Source organism: Schistocerca cancellata, chromosome 12 (genome assembly GCF_023864275.1).
Source record: "Schistocerca cancellata isolate TAMUIC-IGC-003103 chromosome 12, iqSchCanc2.1, whole genome shotgun sequence".
Taxonomy (NCBI): Eukaryota; Metazoa; Arthropoda; class Insecta; order Orthoptera; family Acrididae; genus Schistocerca; species Schistocerca cancellata.
The window spans coordinates 33142992-33165116 of NC_064637.1; the positions used below are offsets into that span (position 1 = coordinate 33142992).

The 22125-nt window shown below is 39.6% G+C and overlaps 1 protein-coding gene across 1 annotated transcript in view; it reads right to left on the reverse strand.

Annotated features, from left to right (window-relative positions):
* LOC126109722 (angiotensin-converting enzyme-related protein-like) overlaps positions 1-22125 on the reverse strand; it is a 399281-nt gene that overhangs the window by 24638 nt on the left and 352518 nt on the right. The window contains exons 10-12 of the mRNA XM_049914776.1: positions 17300-17534; positions 13907-14002; positions 2518-2628 (exon numbers count right to left, since the gene is read on the reverse strand). Of these exons, the coding sequence (XP_049770733.1) occupies positions 2518-2628; positions 13907-14002; positions 17300-17534 (442 nt within the window). The remainder of the gene's footprint in view (positions 1-2517; positions 2629-13906; positions 14003-17299; positions 17535-22125) is intronic.

Sequence of the window (22125 nt, forward strand, 5' to 3'; positions counted from 1 at the left end):
AGGGATGCATAATCCATCTGGAAATTTTTCTTCCTTCCAGTACTGTATTTGTGTATTGTGCAAATCATCTTAAATTCATTCTTGTTATTAATGATAAATACCATACACCACCTATACGAGAAGTTCCGAGACTTGTTTTGTTCCTGGCATATAAGTGGTCTCAGTGCCGTAATTATGGTGGCAGCTTGAACTGCTCATTGGTAATTTAGAGAGGAACGCTACAGTTGTACTAATGTTTATTCAAACCTTGGCTGGCTTCAAAATTTTAAAACACTATCTTCAGGCATATTAAAATTATTGTATTCGGTAACACATACCAAATGGTCAGATCAGTGTGGGAGTTCCTATCACTGCATGATGGAGGAAACTGACTGCCGACGGACAGCCGGACGGTAGAAACGCCAATCACTACATACTACACACTACACACTGCAGTGTAGTGGTTGGCGTTTCTACCATGTAGCTGCCCAGCAGTGGACAGTTTCTGTCAACATACAATGATTGGAACTCTTGCACTGACTGACCTGATCACATGTTATGTATCACCAAATACAATTATTTCACACACCTGAAGGTGGGATTTTAAAATCTCGAAATAAGTCACGGTTTGAATGAATATTTGTACAACTGAAATGGATCTCTCTACATTAATCATAACGCCTCCCAGTTATTTGACAACTACTAACAGATATGCATTTGACCAGTCAGCTGTGAGCAGGCAGTGTTAAGTAGTGGACATGCAGCTGTAGTTCATCAGTGTTTGTCAGATTCATTGCAATCAACATCTCTGAATCAAGTGTCTGAGACGTGCTCTAGAATGTCTGAAGAAGAGGAAAGTGTGTGCAAAGTTTGTCCTGCACACCTCAACTCCAAAATAAAAATGACACTGTGTGGACACCTTCTACGACTTGACTGAAATGTACAATGTAGACAATTCTTTTCTGGAAGAAGTGTTACGAATACAAACCTGTCACGAAGTATCATGGTACAGAAATTCACATGAAGGGCCAATGCTTTGACAAGTAAGTGACATTTGCACCAATAAGTCACTGAGTTGAGAAACATCCCAAAAAAGGGCTTTTTTAACAGTTTCACATGGTTGTACAAACGGTCTCTGCATAGTACTCAAGTGGAGGGAGACTATGTAGAGCATCTGAAGCACTAAAACCATCGACTTAACTTTCCTTTACATTTTACTGACCTAGTCTCTGACAGGGTATACTACTTAATGTTTTGGCACGAGTGTAACCATCCTCAAAATGGAAGTCTTAATCAGTACATTACTTACATATCAGATACAGAACAATCAATAACTACAAACATATATTTCTAAAATGAGCATACTTGTATATCAGTACAAATGAACTGAAATGCCAGAGCTAGGAAAGCCAGTACACTGGTCAGACATAAGGGGATTTGAAAACAAGACATGAAAGAACACACTAGTTGTTGGAAACATGAAACAAGTCACTCAGCATTAATGAAAATTCATAGAGCAAAATCAATCTCTCTCTCTCTCTCTCTCTCTCTCTCTCTCTCTCTCTCTCTCTCTCTCTCTCCCTCCCTCCCCCCCCCTCCCCCCCCCCCACACACACACACACAATACGTGAAAATAATAAGGAGGAACAACCCCAAGAGAAGCCAAGGGCATTCCATAAGTCATGGCAGCTACAATATATCTTGTGACAATGTGACAACATCAGCATTCTACAATGTGCATTGGACTGGTATGGCATTGTGTATCTGAAGGCCAGCATCAAATAGGGTTCAAGTACAGAACATCATGGTAAAGGTTGAAATGAAACACATGTACTGGAACTCAGTGTAAATTTATTGCGCAGAAGTACAAACAGAACAAAAATGAATCAAACTCGACTACTGTGCTTCAAAATAGCCCCCAGTGCAGACACATAACATTTCCAACAATGGAGAAGGCATTGAATGCCTTTGGCATGCTACCAATCTGTGCCACCTGTCACTGAAATTCTGAGAGGAAATTTGCCCTGGTCGCAAAGTGCCTCCCACACAATGGTTTCCTCAGTTGTGGAATGAGATCAAAATTACAAGGACCAAGGCGTAGTGAGTACGGTGGGTGGGGGAGGATCCAATTTGTAGTATGGCCAACCTTACACTGAATGTTTCAGGCACTGGTATAAAGTCATCCTCGGATGCGGTTGCAGTCTGTCAGTTGATTTCAGTAATTTTTGCCACAGGCTTTTGAATGTATTTACTGTGATGAAGGTGAAGCCACACACTTGCACGATATACCATAGTTGCCACAACTTATGGAATGACACTTGTATATAAATAAAACAAGAAAAGCAGCACATAATTAGTCAGTTTGAGAAACCCAAAATATGCTAAATGACTAGACAATGTGGACTGATATATCTCCTATTTTTCTAGATGTCCGTTCCCACAGTCCAAGGCTGCTGTCTTATGAATTATGCACCACATTGATACGTGAGATGACCAAATGTTGGTCACCAAAAGGAAAAACTGACCATTATTTCTTACCTTAGCAAGCCATCTTTCTTTATGATATCAACAGGATTCTGTGGATCATGTATATTGTCATTGAGCAGCTTTTCAAACAATTGGAACTGCAGAATTATCCCAGCAGCTGTCCTGCAAATTAAAAATACAGGCGTCCATCTTAAAAATGAAAAGATGCTTCTCAAAATGGGTGCATGTTACCATTGCACACAAAGAAATTTTTTGCGTAAGGTACTATGTTCAACACTGAGTCTGCAGATATGTATTTATAGACTTCTGATGTTTACCGAACAGTAGTAAACAGCCCAATTTGCCCATCGCAGGACCCATTAACAGAGATGTGTCTAGTTATAGTCAGCAATCCTGTCACAATGGGCTTCCATGGTAGTTTGCTATATGACTTTGATTTTAATATAGGGATGGGTTCCAAGTGCAGTGTTGATGGGAAGAGCTCTGACACTGCCAATGATTTAGCTCGTATTTGGCAGGTTGCTTGTGGACCACATAATAAGAAGGGCTGCAAGATACATTTGATCACTGCCTCTTTGTTTCTGATAAAACCACTCCTAAAGTTCATGACAGGCAATTTACTTTGAATTGATGAGATTGATAGATAACTGAAAAAAATGAGCAATTTTCATCACCGTATGTGATGTCCAATGTCAGCACATTTCCCACAAAATCAAGAATAACTATTACGGTTGCCACTTACGAACTTGTAGGATTAACATCCTTCAACAAAAGTAGTGCTGGATGAGTGTCCAAGGCACGTGGCTGTTGATCGGGGAACTTGTGTTTGATTTCTACATACTGTCAGCAGTTCTTGTCCACTGTATTTAATTCTGTACATATATGATATGAATTCGCTGGAAGTATGCTCGAAGTTTGCAACAGACTAATGATAGAGAATGACTCATTCTGGACATCATATACAGGGTGGTCAGAAATACCCGTTACAGACTTCTAGGACACGTAAAGGGTAGTGAGTACATAACATTTTGAATGGGAACCCAGGTCCAGAAACCATGTCATTTCCATTCTACATCAGTTTCAATGCAGATGATTATCTCATCCACACCCACGTGAGGAATGTACTTAGGCGTGACCCAGTACAATTGTTGCAATCCATTTGAAAAGAATACTGACTCGTTCTGTTATTACTTATGCATCTGCTTTACAACTTACACCTTATGGTTTACATTAGTCGACAACAACAAGAACCCAGCATCCACGGCACCAGCCACAACATACCGATGCATTACAACAGCGGCTCGATGTGGCGACCTCCAGCCTCCAACGTTGCTGTACACATTGCACCTCCGAAGCATGTTCTGGTACACTCTCTCCATCCCACCTAGTGTCTCTTCAATGTCTTGTGCAGCGGCCAGAACTCGTGCCAGCAGCTCTGCCTCTACAGGTGTCTCATAAATTAGGCTCTTCATACGAACCCAGCAGAAGTAGTCCACAGGGGTTAAATCTGGCGATCGTGGTGGCCAAGCAGTTGGACCACTACGGCCTATCCATCTTTCACCATACTGTCTGTTGAGATGTCTCCGGACAGCCAGTGAAAAGTGAGGTGGTGCTCCATCATGCTGAAACCACATTTCCTGACGGACATTCAATGGCACAGCTTCCAAGAACGGGCCCATTACATGCCACAGGAAGACTAAGTATGTGGGACCCGTGAGCTCGGATGGAAGGAGGTACGGTCCAATCGCATGACCGTCCAGAATACCTGCCCACACATTAATTCCAAACCTGTCTCGAAATCCCTGAACATGAAGGGCATGAGGGTTTTCGTCCACCCAGACATGGCTATTTCGAGCATCCAGAACACAATTCCTTGTGAACCTACATTCATCTGTGAAGAGAACTCGACGTGGAAACGGGGTCGTGTCATTGCAACGTTGCAGGAACCGTGTGCAGGGGGCAACGTGTTGTGGAAAGTCTGCTGGACCCGTAGCATGCACCCTTTGTAAGTGGTACGGATGTAATTGTTGCTCATGCAGGACATCCAAGACAGTACTGTGACTAACAGCCATTGCACGTGCAACTGTTCACGAACTCATTGACGGGCTATCTTCAATGCCGTGCAGTAAACCTTTTCAAATTCGGGAGTGCGCCTTCGCCGCCACAGTCCTGCCTCCTCACGGTGAAGGTACCCGTTTCTCGTAGCCGTCGTGTAACTCGGGCAACAGTTTGTGCGATGGAGGGTGACAGTGTGGAAAACGTTCGTGACACAGCCGACTAGCAGCTCTTCCATTACCTCCAGCTTCGCCATACACAAGGAGCATGTCTGTGTATTCTGCAAATGTGTATTGCACCACGTTTCCTCTATCGGTGATTCACACGTATAGACTCGGTCTCACAGCAAAGCGGACAATAAGTGACATCTGGGGATCGTTTGATGTAGTACATGTCATCATGTCTACCTTGTTGAATACCAGTACACAGAACACTGAGACGTTTCTCTTGCCCTAAGCAGACATTAACGAGGTACACATCTGAATTGAAACTGTCGTAGAATGGAAACGATACGATTCCAGACACGAGTTCCTATTCAAAATGTTCTGTACTCACTACCCTCTACATGGCCTAGAAGTTTGTAACGGGACTTTCTGACCACCCTGTATGCTGTTACTGCCAGAAATGGTCACTCCTCGAAATTCGAAAGTACCCAAACATGAACAAGCAATAAGGACAACACTCCTTGGTTCCTGTACTGCATGCATTCTGTCCAACACCTCAGTGTGACTCTAATAATCATTGTAAGCAAATAATAATGGAAATTATGGGCTGGAGTGATACGTACAATGAAGGGAAAGGCAACCACTCGACTGTAGCTGATCGAAGACTGGAGCACAGTAACACATAACGGGAAACAACATTACTTCCATCAAGGCACTTCAAGTATAAACTTCCACCCTCAGTGGAAAAAAGATTAGTGCTCGAAAGCTAGTGTGAATGCTGTGTTTTTTTGTGTGTTACTGTGCTCCCTGCATTGATCCACTATGGCTGAGTGTTTGCCTTTTCCTTCTTTTACGTATTGTAATCAAACATTCTAATTAGTGAACTGACTGTACTGACATTCCGAAACTAAAGCTTGACTGGGACTCACGTATGCCATAGTTTACATAATGACTGCTGGACACAGACTGATTAATAAAAGCAAATCATTAAGGTCATAACTTAATTACTCTTACATAACACTTGACTGAATGAAGCAAGGGACAAACTAACATACTAACTGCACTCTTTGCCTGCTAGCAGCCAATTAGTTCTGGCTTTCTGTATGACATCTATTTAAAGATGTACACAGGACAGATATTAAAAATGTTAAAAAACAGCTATTACATTTTAGATATTTGATTAAAAGACAGAAAAAGTACAAAAATACATAAACACATTAGGCAGATACATCTTTAATTACTCTGTGGACGTCTTTCAAACTGAAACACATAATTGTTTTATTTTATGCGATGAAAGTTTTGGTGCATACTGTGATCTATAAAGAACTTTTAGTAAAGAAAAATTTTCTAATTTAAATATTTCATTACCTAAGATGTTAATTTAATAATGGTACACATTTCCGGAAACAGAAAGCTGGAGTTGCAAAACGATAATACTAAATTTTGGAAATGTTTACTTTTTTTACTTTTTTAAGATTAGAACATTTTTAGAATATAATAATTCCAGATAAGAATATCTTTTCAAACACCCCAGTGCTGTTTTTAGAAAAAGAAAATGTTTGTTTGGAAAGGGAGAATGACACCTTTAAAAATGTGCAAGCTTTTGGAGCCAGTGGCTCGTTCTACTGGCAGGAGGGCTGAAGGAGAAGGAAGAAGGATGAAGGAAAAGGACTGGTGATATTTAGGAAATGGGGAGAGATGCAGAAAAGTTGCCTAGAATCATGGGTCAAGGGAGACTTTCCTTCTCATGCCATCCTGTAAGTATCTCCTGACTTGGTGTTCAGGGCAACTTTTCCACAGCTCTCCCCATTTATTAAATGTCACCAGTCCTTTTCCTACATCCCTCTTCCTTCTCCTTCAACCCTTCCACCAGAAAAAGAAGCTCCAGAAGCTTGCACATTTTCTTAAATTTTATACGAGTTTTCTCCTGCTGCCGCTTGGGGAAGATTTTTTATCTATCCAATTATATTATATTTTCAAAAATCAAGTAGTTTCGTTGATTATATATATGTTTTTTGTGGGGTTAAACATTTTACACAAATCTTAAAACTTAACATATCGTTAAATAAAACATTTCAATATAAACTAATTATACCATTCTCATCAGTTATCACAAAACTATAATGTAAATGATAAAGTTTTTGGGAAATACGACATGGACAAGAATTTAGCAATTCCCAGTATTTTCAGTGTAGACAGTATGAATGAAGAGAGAACAAAAGGGGAAAAAAGGGGGTTTGCAAACAAAGTGGTATTAGAACAATTAGGATAAGCCCAACTAACTCTGTTGCAAAATGATTGATGATTTCCATGATAATGTGTCAGTTCTTCTTTCACAGAAGCACGAAACACAAATGTAGGCTACTAATCTTATGAGGAGGAGACTAGGTTTATTCCTCCACATGACTCCTCTACCCTAAGGTCTCATTCTACCCTGTGCATGCCTCCTTGTCCATGTATAACTACTACAACAATTTACACTGAGGTAATAAAAGTATGGGATCCTTAATCATATAGTGTCGGACCTTTCGCCAAGCACAGTGCAGAAATCAACACGGCAGGACTCGACAATCTGTCTGAAGTTCCCGGCAGAATACTGAGCCGTGCTGTCTCTCTAGCCATCCATAACTGCAAAGTGTTGCTATTGTGCACGAACGAATGTCTCGATTATGTCTGATAAATGTTCGATGGGATTTACGTCAGGCAATCTGGGCGGGCAAATGATTCACTCGAATTGTCCAGAATGTTCTTCAAATCAATCACGAACAACTGTGGTCTGGTGACATGTCTGGGAACACAAAGCCCATGGATAGCTAAAAATGGTCTCCAAGTAACCGAACATAACCGAGAACCAAGTCCATTCCACATAAACACAGCCTACTCCACTACGGAGCCAACACAAGCTTGCACAGTACCTAGTTGACTACTACGGTCCGTGGCTTTGTGGTGTCTGCACGAAACTTGAACCCTATCATCAACTGAAATCTGAACTCATCTGACCAGGCCACGGTTTTCCAGTCATCTAAGGTCCGAGCCATACGGTCAGTCGTCTGAGATAGGTGCTACAGGCGATGTGTTGTTAGCAGAGGGGCTTGCGTCAGTCGTCTGCTGCCACAGCCCACTGATGCCACACAGTCCAAACGAATATGTTTGTTATACATCCGACATTGATTTCTGTGGTTATTTCGTGCAGTGTCGCTCATCTGTTAGCACTGACAAGTCTACGCAAATGCTGCTGCTCTCGGTGATTAAGTGAAGGCCACTGGCCACGGTGTTGTCTGTGGTGAGAGGAAATGTTTGAAATTTGGTATTCTCAGCACACTCTTGACACTGTGGGTCTCAGAATACTGAATCCCCTAACAATTTCCAAAATGGAATGTCCCACACGTCTAGCTTCAAATAACATTCTGCCACTGTGTGGCACCTTTTCACATGACTCAACTGAGTACAAATGACAGTTTCACCAGTGCACTGCACCCTTATACCTCGTGTACACAATACTACCACCATCTGTATATGTGAATATCCCTATCAAATGAATTTTGTCACCTCACTGTGCATCTGAACTTGTTTACTGCAGTCAAGCCTTTGTCTCCTCCGACAATTTTACCCTCCACACTTCCCTCCATTGCCAAATTAACTAATCCTCGATGCCTCAGAATGTGTCCTATCAATCGACACCACCTCATAGTCGAGTTGTGCCGTAAGGCCCGTATCCCCCTCCACCCCTCCCCCGCGTCACATCAATCGGCGCCTTTCCGTCGGTTATCCAGCCTACACATTCATCCTCACTATTCCTCTGTAGCACAACTTTTCAAAAGCTTCTCTTCTCATCTGAATGCCCATCACCCACCTTTCACTTCTTTAGGAGGCTACACTTGAGATAAATATTTAAATTTAAATTATATGTTAAAATATTTATGTTTCTGAAACAATTTTCTAGTCTACATTTTATATTGCCTCTACCTCTGTCACTGTCTGTTATTTTGCTGCCTGAGTAGCAAAACTCATTTGCTACTTCTAGCGTCTCATTTGCTAATGTACGAAGAGTATTCAATAAGTAATACAACATAATTTTTTTTCTGAAACCTGGTTGGTTTCATTCAGGATTCCAACACAACATTTTATTCCTCACTCCTTTGGCTACAAAACCCTATTTTTTTTAAGCATTTCCATTCTGTACAAAGGCCTTACACCATCTCACTGGGAGGGCCTGTATGTCCACATTGTATCACTCTGGTGGTCAATGTTACAGCCAATGTGTTGCTGCATCAATAGTGTCCCCATAATACACATACTGTTTCCCATGCAGCACACATCCTTCATTGGGCCAACCAGATGGAAGTCAGAAGGTGCGAGATCTGGGTCATAGGAGAAAGTCCAGTGAGGTTTTGTGAGATCCTCTCAGGTGTTCACTGAGAGCTTATGTTGTCATGGAGAAGGTGCCTTGCCCAGCAACTCACTGTGGTTTTGTTCACTGCTAGGTCTTCACAGATATTCTGCAAGCACCTGCGAATTTCTGTGAAGCTCTCGTTTTCCACTGGAAGATACTCAGCGACAGTTCTCTGCTTGGTATGTATCTCTGTGATAGAAATCATTTTGCAAGCTACAAAGAGCATTGCCACCTATCGTAACTTCAGGAAACTATAGGGGCTGAAGCTGGAAAATTTTGTCATATCTCACAACAAATTCTGCATTTTTTCAACCCAAACTGACGGAGAAAAAAAGTGTTGCCTTACTTTTTGAACAACCATCATAATTCCAACAACATCGCCTGCCTGAAGTTGACAACACTCCTCCACCGATCATTCACATTTAGTGATACAGATTGTAGCTGTCCTAGGCTGATATTAATTTCCCAAATTGAATCGATCAATGCCATCTCTCTATTTATGAACTGTGCACTACCACTTTTGGTCACATTTGTGTGGTACGTGAATTTTGTAGGGGAGACTGGTTCTTTATTGCAACTGCCTGTTATTTTGTTCTCTTATTTCATTTTTATGAGAATATTTGGTATGCTTTTTATGCAGAAGTATGTACACTTCAGAAATCTAGTCATCCCGGTATTTATTACAACCAATCTTGTGAAGTAAAAATAAGTTAATGTAATAAATTATTATAGAAATACAAATTTGCTTGATAATATGATAAAAATCATGGAGAACATTTTCTTTTCATCCAAACAGTGAAACTATGTGTATTTGGCATAAGACTGTCTTTTGATGTTGTTAGCACCACGGTGAGAAGTTTTGTTTACCAGTCAGTTCTGTGAAGTCATGGCACACATACACTGTTTGTTGAGACTGTTAAAATTATGTATGTAAATTTAAGAACAATGTGTCAAGGAAGCTATTTCACTATGTTTTGAACTCTATTATGTTAATGATTGCATTCAAGAAAATGTCATAGTAAACATAAACACTAAATAATTAGTTTTCAGTCATTTCATGGAGTAAACATGAACCTCTTCATTAGACTGTAGTGATAGATATTTACAGTCTCTGGACTACAGCATCCATCATAAACGTAAGTAGAGATATACCTTTCATGTAACTTCCACTCAATGGACTATTTTGATATTGAAAGATAGTGATTATTCACTGAAGTTGCACATTACAAATTTTGCCAGTTATTGTCAATACCACAATCGTAGTGGGACAATTAAACCATATTATAACCTGTTTTCATAACACTATGTATTCCATTCAACAGGTCTTTAAAATTATTTGCCATTCCTAACTGAATAAAAAGGTAACTTAATTTTTTTTTCGTCTCTGTAAAAATCTCTTTCTAAATTTTTCCTCAAGTTCCTTTACTGCTTGCTCAGTGCACAGCCTGAATGACTTTGGTGATAGGTTGTAACCTTGTCTCAAATTCTTTTCAATTACTACTTCACATTCCTATCTTTTGACTCTCATGACTAAATGTACTGTATCACTTTGGTAAAGTAATGTGTTGCTCAAACATTTACTGAACTGACAAATGATGATCACTTCCACAAAAAGTTTGTTTAAGTAATGAATTAGTTTAGCCTGCTGTTTGAACGTGTGTTTTATTTATGTGAATGTTTTCTGGAATTGATGGACGCAGCACATCTTCAAGCTTGGATGATGATAGACATCCTATCACGTTTGTGGTACCTGCTGGTTGGGCAGTTTATTCCGTGTTGTCAGCTCCTGTTTCGCAGATATGGTGCAAGTCATGGAAGAAGAATGACCATCACAATGCCAATGATATGACAGAGACAAGAGAAAACCTGCCATCTGTATATTAAATTCGTACCTGTTTACAAAGGCCATTTTGGACATAGGCCATTTTAATGTATGTGATGTTCCACAAGCAAACTTCGTTATGCGTGATCATTGTAAATGAGAGTACAATATACGACACTTTATTTATGACAATTGTCATATTTATTTCAAGAATCCGGGTGTTGGATCACACTCACACTTCCAGCAATAACTGCCGAACTTTGAAAAATGAAGTCCAACAGAGAGATATTGGTAACTGTGGAGAAATGACAAGGTGAACTAATGAATAACAGGAAATCATGGCTCTCAAGCAAACTCCACATTGCCATTCAGTCTCACTATAAAGAAGCAGCAGAACATCCCAGACTGCAGTCTGTGTTTTCTTTGTACATTTTCCCTCTGATAACTTTAGGATTTCAAAGAGTACACCAGTCAGTATCGTCAAGAACTACCAGTAGGAATCTAGCTCTTTTCTCACTGATATGAGTTACAGGATTTTTGTAGACTTTTGAAGTAAATGCCTTCAGTTCTTGAAAGGCATCATTGTCCTACTTCCAAGTACTTAACCTCTCCTGAAAAGCCTGTTATGTGGTTCACAATCAGAGAATCGCCTGAAGTACTCACAGTTTCCCAACAAAGATTGAAGCTACAGTCTCTGAGCGGATAACTGACAAAGATACTACAACTGGCATACAGTGCAGAGCTCTCCACAAATACACCATAGCACAAAAATTACTTGCCGTCTGTGTAACACAAGATATAATGTGACAGATCTGAAATGGCCCACAAACATTTGCAATGATGTTATATCATGATTATTAAAATTTTATGCCCATATCAAGAGACTGAAGGTAGATAGAATTACAAGACAAGCAAGACAAGTGGTTCAGTTTTACAAAACCAACAGTAGAGCAAAATGAACAACAAAATTAAAAAACGTGATCACAGAAGAAAATTTCCAAAACAGGGTAGTTCTTCACTGAAGGTCACTTACGTAGTTGTCCCTAAGGATTACCACTCAGATGCCATGAAATATCAAGCTTAAAAAATTACTTATGGGAACCAGAATACAATTTTCACTCTGCAGCAGAGTGTCCGCCGATACGAAACTTCCTGACAGATTAAAACTGAGTGCCGGACCGAGTTCGAGTCTCGGTCTGACACAGTTTCAATCTGCCAGGATGTTTCATATCAACACACACTTCATTACAGAGTATAAATTTCATTCTGGAAACATCCCCCCAGGCTGTGGCAAAGCCATATCTCAGCAATATCATTTCTTCAAGGGGTGCTAGTTCTGCAAGTTCACAGAAGAGCTTCTGTGAAGTTTGGAATGTAGGAGACGAAATACTGGTGGAAGTAGAGCTGTGAGGATGGGTCACGAGTCATGCTTGGGTAGCTCAGATGGTAGAGCACTTGCCCACAAAAGGCCGAGGTCCCAAGTTCAAGTCTCGGCCCGGCACACAGTTTTAATCTAGCAGGAAGTTTCAACTTATGACAAGGTAACTGTGAGGAAAACCAGACAAGACTGAAGCAACTTGGTCTGAAGTAAGGAAATGAAGCTGTAGGAAAAACAGCAGAAGCGTGAAAGAAATACGACCAACCGTGTTTCTATATACTTACTGCAGGCTTAAATGGACTCATTTGCTTCATATTTAATATAAAATGAAAAGAAACTAACACAAATTATTAACAAAGTCATAGAACTACATTGAGGATATTTGTACTGTGAATGCACCATTTTCAGTCACAATGTTTTCTACTTTTACTCAAGTTCAACACAATTTGAAGCTGAACTGAGTTTTCAAAGACTATGTTGATGTTTTAGGCGAATGACAATTGTTAGTTTTACAAGAAAAGTATCTCGGCCAAAATTAACAAACAGGTTACATATTAGTGGCTACTTTTATTTGGCCACAAAATACTTGTCATTTGTGTCAGTGAAAATCTCCATATTTGCACTTACACTTCGAGTGATGAAACGTGTATGGGAGTACACCATATTAAATGGCACAATAAAAGTATAAATCACCTAGAGTTGAGCAGCCCACAACAAAATGTGTTAATAAGCACAGAAAGCACTGATGTGAGTTTCTATTTACAGCAATTTAAGATAATGGCTAAATTGGCAAGAAAATAAACAAAAAGACTTAAAATCATCTGGAATGCTCTTGGGTAACTGTACAGAGTTTTCAACACTAACTTTGAATGTATGAGGACATACTCAAAAGTAATGCCCCTGAAATTTTTACATGGAAACTCTTACAGCTTTTTAACATATTTTTTTCCAATGAGAGACCAGTTTATTGATACCATCACTGTACAATGTTTGACTTTGTTAATGGAGCCACAACCTCACCTCTGCTTGCACCACTTCATCACTGTCAAACTGAAGTCCTCAAAGGTGTTCTTTAAGATTTGGAAACATAGATGGTGCCAAGTCAGAACTATATATAGTACGACCAATGACAGTGAAACCAAGGCACTCGGTTGTTGCAGATGTTACACCACTCGTGTGTGGTCTGACAATGTCACGCTCAAGGAGACTAACTCTTCACATTCGTGCTTTCAATTTAGTTACATTATGCACTGCCATGTTACACACTGCAATTTGCAGCCCTCTAGCTGCAAGGGGGTTGCAACTAGCATCAGCAGAGTGGGTAAGCTAACCAAGTACTATGCATGACATTGTAATACCTCAACCAATATTGACAACAGAACAAAAAATTCTGAGGCATTACTTTTCAGCACACCCTCACATAAAAAAAGAAATATAATAATCATCAGTTTATTTGTAAATGATAGCAAATTTGTGTCTTCATCCTATTATATTAATTGCCATTAGTTTGTCACTGTATAAGGGTATTCATAAATATATATATATGAGTGCAGACTGCACTCTAAATGATTGCATCGACTGCTCTTACATAGTTAAATGCTGAAAATAATGGATAAGTGAAAACATACCCGAGATACGGCTGATTCAAGGCCACCTTCTTATCTTGGACATATTCCCAAGACTCTGCTACATCACGTGGTGGTCTCACACCTTTGATTGTCGAGCTGGAAAGAAAAATATATCAAACAATTGATTGTATTTCTTTCACTTAATAAGGACACCAAAATGTAGCTCCAGTACTGCCTGCAATTGATGACAGACATATTATGCTAGCAGACGTCTAGCACAAAACTTGTTGTATTACAATTTTAGCTCAGATAGTAAAAAGATACTAAACAGGATTCCAGGCAGAATAATTAGAAGAAAATATTTTAGAAGAAAATATTTTAAAGGAAACTATTTTAATTATGAATCTTTCCTAGACACATACTGAAAATTGTATTATGGGACAATATATCCATTTGTTTAGTAACTGTTGACATTACAGTCATCCAACACAAGATTGATTATTCCACCTTTCCATGCTAACATTCTTCTGTAACGTCACATTTCAAAAGCTTCCTGTTTGAACTGCTGACTATCCACATTTTACTTCCATATGTGCCACAAAAATACAGCACGGTTGTCATTAAATTTTCGCTACTTGAGACGATCCCCATGAAAAACAAGTGATCATGCAACAATAAAACTTAATGGAAATATTTGTAAGGACATGTGGAAGACATGATGAATAAATCACTGAAAGAAACACATTTTAATTTCCACTTGAGAGATTAACATTTGTTAATTATGTAGGATGTTTACATTCCAGGATACAAACATTGATCAATGTCACAACCATCTGCATTCACAACAGCCTGGAACCACACTAGAAGTACCATTTCAAAAGTGTTCATAGCACTTTTTGAACAGACCACGACATGTTCACATGTTGTGACACATCTTGTGCACTGCTTGAAGATCTTGCATTGCATCCAGCATTCTCGGCCATAGCAACAGTAACTACTTCAACAATCTTGGCCTCTTCCAGAAGCAATTCTCAAATCACCAGTTAATTCAAAATCCTGCAGTCCATAGTCTGATCATCATTATTATAAAAGTTAGGTGTTCATACATTAATAGTTTCCTGTCTAGAGTGGCTCAAATAGGGGAAGTTTAATTATAGCCACACTATAATTTCAGAACTCTTTCTGACCTGTCTATTTATATTCAATGTTAACAAATTTATCTTCTTTAGTATCTGTTTCTTGCTACTGAGTCTACATTTCATACTCTCTTTAGTTGTTCTGTAAATTATTTTGCTGATCAAATAGCAAGACTCTACTGCTTTCAGTATCTCAGTTTCTAATATAATTCCAGCAAACTCACATTACAGTTTCACAGTACTCTTGTTTTATTAATGCTTATCTTGTAACTCTGTCTTTCAAATGTCACCGAATTAATTTCCCCACATACAACACACGCTTGTTGTTAATGTATATTAATTTTGTGACGCAGTTCTGTTGAATTCACTGTTCTTTATTCATAAAGAGATCCATAAAATATCAATAATGAGCATTCAGCTGGCACTGGTTAGCCAGTACTCACTCACCTGAGAGTGCAGGTGTTATCCTCATCGCCCCCTGAAAGTGTTACCTTTTCTCAGTATGCTGATATTAGCAATATTTCTTTTGCATTCACAGTCCATATATGCAAACCAGACCAAAAATTTTCCTTTCCTGCTTCCTTATTTTATTTATTTATCCACAAATTATCTCACAATGATCTAGGCTACGTCATCATAACACAATAAAAGTAGACAGCTCCAGTATACACACATACATACGACAAATGGTTAGCCATGGTGTTACTGAAGAAACTACCCTGGGATTTTCATGAAATGATTTAAGAAAACCATAAAAATTTAAAATCAGGATGGCTAGACAGAGTTAACTCCATTCTCTCGAATACGCACTGCCTCATTTGGCCGGTCCCTATTGTACCATGTTCCTTTGCCCATACACAACTAACAATGAAATGCTAAAGAAACTGGTATAGGCATGTGTATGCAAATATAGAAATATATCTAAAAACAAAGATGATGAGACTTACCAAACAAAAGCGCTGGCAGGTCGATAGACACACAAACAAACACAAACATACACACAAAATTCAAGCTTTCGCAACAAACGGTTGCTTCGTCAGGAAAGAGGGAAGGAGAGGGAAAGACGAAAGGATGTGGGTTTTAAGGGAGAGGGTAAGGAGTCATTCCAATCCCGGGAGCGGAAAGACTTACCTTAGGGGGAAAAAAGGACAGGTATACACTCGCACACACACATGGATATGTGTGACTTTGGTCAAAAATTTTAATTGCAACCTACAGGACAGGAAAGGTGTGCTTCTTGTTAATTTTCTTGAGCACGGCACGACAAACTCTGCGACATACTTTCAAACTTTGGAAAACTTAAGAAGAACAATCCAGAATAAGGGTAGAGGAAAGTTAAGCTCCAAAATTTTGTTTTTGCAGAACAGTGCTCAATCACTCACAGAGAATCCCGCTTGAGAAGTGCTTTATGCTTTCAAGTGGGGAGTGCTTTCTCACCCATCATACAGTCCACATCTGGCACACAGTGACTACCATCTGTTTCCCATGACGAAGACTTGACTTTAAACGCTGCACTTTGAAGATGATGGAGTGTGACTTAGTGGTTCAAGTATTACACAGTAGAATATTTCTACAATGGAATTTCGAAGCCTTTTCACCAGTGTGATAAGCGTCTAAATGTGTGTGGAGATTATGCTGAAATGTACTAAGTGTTGCTTTCAAATGAATAAAACATTTTTTTCCTATACTTTTTTTAAAATACCAAAATGTAATCTCCTTCACGGATAGCTCTCATAATACAGTGGCAACACCATGTTTGACTGGAGCAGTATGTGAGTTTTGAGCTGAATGATAATAAACAAACATTACAAAATATTTTTCTTTTGTTTTTCGACCGTTTCATATCCCAAACATATGAAATCATTGACCTGAATGCTTGGACAAAAGAAATAAAGCTAAGAATAAATATATCTGGAGAACTTATGGATTTGATATACTACTCAGGTTTGATTTTTATAACAAAACAAAAGAGTGCAGGTAGATCTCAAGTTGCAGACCATTTACACTAAACTCTCACTGCTTCAGCCTATATACATAAAATTATATCTGTATGAGACAAGTCTCTGAAATTGTGTCATCTTTTTGCATAAGTACCTGCACCTGGGTTTCAGACTGGACCTGCATTTATGTTCGATGCTGAGAAGAAGAACTGACATGCCATGTAACAGCTGACTGTCACTGGGATTTGAACAAAATTTCAGATACTCTCAATAATCCAACACTTCCACTAATTCAATACCCGTAAGTGGAAGGAATGGCTGAATTAGGGAGAGTAGTGTCTTAAAAGTCCACCACCAGCCACATCCAGGCGACTGACCTGATGCTGTTCCACGTGGAGTTGACACCCTCCGCTCTCCAGACGTCGGTCGCCAACGCGTGCGCCAGTCTGGGCAGTGTGTGCAGAGCTACGAGCAGCCTCAACTGTGCGTCCGGTCCCGTCCCGGTGCCCGAGCCAGAGTCTGCCGCAGCTTCCGTGAGGAGGCCGAGCCTCGTAAGCTGCTGGTGTGACACGGCCAGCAGCTCACCGAGGCCCATCACTGCTTCTAGGAGGGCTGCCAGCAACAATCAGTTAATCACAATTGTGCTTCTGAGCCTCGACAACAGGAAATGAGAGAGATTACTGTACATCACATGTAGGTGGTGTTGAGTAGCAGAGATGCATAGTTGAAGTTCATTTAAAAGTATATTAAGCTATTGGACGAAATCTTTGTCTATACATTGATGACATTATGTGATATCTAAGTCCATCATACTTGGGCACAGCCATCCAGCACATTAATGCTGATTTACTTGCCCCGTCAGTGTGGGTGAAGAGCATAGTTTTGAAACTAAACCTGAATTGAAACACAAGAAATCTAAGTCGCTCACAAAATACTTATTACATCACAGTTCAGGGAATATCTTATTTTATTTTATTTTGTTTTACACGTCAAGTTCTGTACGACCAAATTGAGGAGCATATCTTCAAGGTCATGGAACGTGTCAGTACACGAAATTACAACATAAAAGTAATAATAGTTTAAATAAAATGTTTATGAACCCAAAAAAAGGCAAGCCGTAAGTTTATGTACACACAATCTACAATATAACACAGGAATCACCTCAATTTTCCAAGGAACTCCTCGACAGAATAGGAGTGACACACGAGGAAACTCTTCAGCTTCGATTTGAAAGCACACAGATCACTGCTAAGATTTTTTAATTCTTGTGGTAGCTTACTGAAAATGGATGCAGCAGTAGGCTACATACCTTCCTGCGCAAGAGTCAAGGAAATGCAATCCAAATGCAGACTGAATTTCTGCCAAGTATTAACTGAGTGAAAGCTGCTAATTCTTCGGAATGAGCTGACATTGTTAGCAAGAAATGACAGTAAAGAATATGTATGTTTAGAGGCCAATGTCAGAATACCCAGACTAATGAACAGGGATTAACTAGATGTTCACAAACTTGCACCACTTATTGCTCGAACTGCCCATTTCTGAGCCAAAAATAGCCTTTGAGAATGGGAAGACTTACCCCAAAATATAATACCGTATGTCATAAGGAAACAAAAATATGCAAAGCAAACTACTTTTCATGTCATACTATCACTTACTTCAGATACCATTCAAATAGTAAAAATGACAGCATTAAGTCTTTGAACAAGATCCTGAATGTGGGCTTTCCACAACAGTTTACTATCTATCTGAACACCAAGAAATTTGAACGGTGCTGTTTCACTTATCATATGCCCAATCTGTGAAATTAAAATTTCAGGTTTAGTTGAACTGTGTATTAGAAACTGTAAAAACTGAGTCTTACTGTGATTTAGCATTAGTTTATTTTCTGTAAGTTATGAACTTATGTCTTTAACTGCAGTATTTGAAACAGTACCAAGGTTGCACACAACATCCTTTACTGCCAAGCTAGAGTCATCAGCAAACAGAAATATTTTAGAATCACCTGTAATACTTGAGGGCATTTCATTAAATTTATAAATAAGGGACAGGAGTGACCCCAGCACTGATTCCTGTAGCACCCCACATCATAGGCATTCTCAACACTGGAGAATGACCTTTTGCTGTCTGTTATCAAAGTAAGAGAAGAACCCATTGTGAGCTACTTCCCGTATTCCATAGTGGTCCAACTTCTGGAGCATTATTTTGTCATCAACACAGTCAAATGCCATAGTTATATAAAAAATGCCTAGTGTTCAAAATCTTTTGTTTAATCCAACCAGCACATTACAGACGAAATAGAATGTAGCATTTTTAGTTGTTAAACCATTTTTAAAACCAAACTATACATTTAATGAGAAATTATGTGAAATAAAATTAACTATTATCCTTACATACACAGCCTTTTGAGTAACTTTAGTGTACAGTGACAGCATAGAAATAGGTCTAAAATTGTCTATATTTTCCCTTTCTTCCTTTTTATAAAGCAGCTTTACTAATGACTACTTTAATCTTTCACGAAACTGACCATCCTTAAAGGAAAAATTACAAATACGGCTAAGTACAGGGCTACCTCGTGCAACACAGTACTTTAATATTCTGCTAGGTACTCTGTCATATCCACGAGAGTTCTTAGTCTTCAGTCTTCCAGCATTAATCCTAAACGTCACAGAAATAACCTCTTCCTCTTCTCCAAAATGGAGCACCATCATTTAGACTGAACACATAACTGTCATCTGTAAGAAGGTGTCAGCGTCACTTCACTACCGAAATATGAAAAAGTATTTCCTTTTGAGGTCAAAAAGAAGCTTGTAGAGACCCTAATATTCCCCTTACTCTACTATGGCGATGCCATTATCTGAGGATGTTTGTTTGAATCCTCAAGCAGGCTGGAACTGTCCACGAATGCTTGTACACAATACATGTGCGATGTGTGCTTTTTTGAACATATCACACCAGCCTACAAACAATTATCATGGTTGTGTGCTGATAAGTGCAGATGCTACCATACTCTACATTTGCTCTACTTGTCTTCAACTCTTATTCTACTTTCTGAACAGCACAGCATAAATACTTGTCCTCAACAAAGTAAAATTCTCCCTGTAGCATAACATAGCAATACCATATTTTCTCAGTCATTTTCTGCATCAGGAACTTGGCTTTGAAACAGTCCTCCACAAAATATCCAAGAAATTAAATTCCTTCCAAGACTGCAAAAGACAGCTAATGGTCTACCTTCTATCACAATAGCCATCAGTTCTACACTATGCAGTTAATTCTCGTCAGTCCCCCTACTGCAGAACTTTACTCTCATTCACACTGGCAAAATTCTCTATTCATATTCTGTTCTTTCGTAACAGCCACAATCACTGTCATGTCAATCTCCTCTCTCTTAATCCATTCCACTTTTGATAATATTAAACATGGCTTCAAATGTTCTCAGCTACTCTATATAAGTTTTAATGCCTGTTACTATTTTGTGTGTGTTGTTCTTGGACAGATGTAAGAGAGGAGGCTTAAGGCCCTCATCTGGTCAGGCTAAATATACTGGTGCCCCTCTCTCACTCTCACACACACTCACTCACACTCACACACACACTCACTCACACTCACACACACACTCACTCACACTCACACACACTCACTCACACTCACTCACACTCACTCACACTCACTCACACTCACTCACACTCACACACTCACACACACTCTCACGCGCACACACACACACACACACACACACACACACACACACACACTCACACACACACACACACACACACACACACACACACACACTCTCTCTCTCTCTCTCTCTCTCTCTCTCTCTCTCTCTCTCTCTCTCTCTCTCTCTCTAGGGCTCTCGGGAATGTTGCTATCATTACAAGATATATTAAGTAGATCCCTTAACCAAAAAAACTGTGTCCAGTTGCTGCAAGAAATCAATAAGTCATATCCAACCAAGAAATGTGTAGAAGTGATCTACAAAACTACCATGCAATAGCTGTGACATCCATCCACTGCAATATCTAGAACATTTTCTGAACTCAAGTGTAACAAGGTTTCCGAATACAGTGAACTACTCCATACAAAGAGTCCGCAGCTCACGGTCTAGTGGCTAGCGTTGCTGCCTCTTGATCGCGGGGTCCCAGGTTCGATTCCTGGCTGGGTTGGGGATTTTCTCTGCTCAGGGACTGGCTGTTTGTGTTGTCGTTGTCGTCGTCACCACCACCACCACCACCACCACCACCACCACCACCACCACCACCACCACCACCACCACATCATCTGTGAATGTGGCCAGATTGGACAGTCTAAAAACAATTGGACTGTGTAAAAATTGGGACTTTGTACGGGCACTTATGACCGCACAGCTGAGTGCCCCCACAAACCAATCATCATCATCAGCAGCAGCAGCAGCAGCAGCATCACCATAATCATCCATGCAAACAACCTTAATTACTGTAAACATTACCCATGTGGAACACTAATTGCACTTTCTTGACACCCTGAAAGCCATTCACCAAGGCAGTCAGGAGGATGCATTATTTCTTAACTCAGTACCACACCAACACTTAGTTTGATCATCTGAGGCATCAAACTAAATTTTCACTGTATTGAGGATTTTGTAGCAGAGAGGGAACAGCATGTTATCTTGGATGGTAAGAAGTAGAAGTCTCATCAAGCATGCTCCAGTGAAGAGTATTCGAACCCTTCCTGCTTATCTCTCATATTAATGAGCTACGATTGCCTCTGCACAGGCATCAATTCAGCCAATTTCATTTAAGCAGTCACTGTGGACACCACATCGACACAACGTCGTTACAGCTTTCATTTCCTGTATCGGGATGATATTCCCTGCATTCTGCCCTATATTAAATTGGACTACCGACCCACTGAATGTTGAAAATTTTTATCACAACTGGACAAAGATTTACAGGTCATCTACTAGTTATTGTTTGAAATAAATATATATCCCTGAAGACATGGCTCTAACAATGCGAAACTAGTCAGATCATAAATAAAGATTTATCATACAGCTAAAGCAGTCTTTTTCATCGGGGTACAATTCTATGGCAGTGTATCTCCGCAATACAAAATTTTGCCGTAAACAGTGTTGCTGCCTTCAGTGTGTGAGGACCTGGGTTTAATTCCCAGTATCTCCTCAGATTTTTTTATGAGACGGTGAGGTCTGACCGAGGGTCCA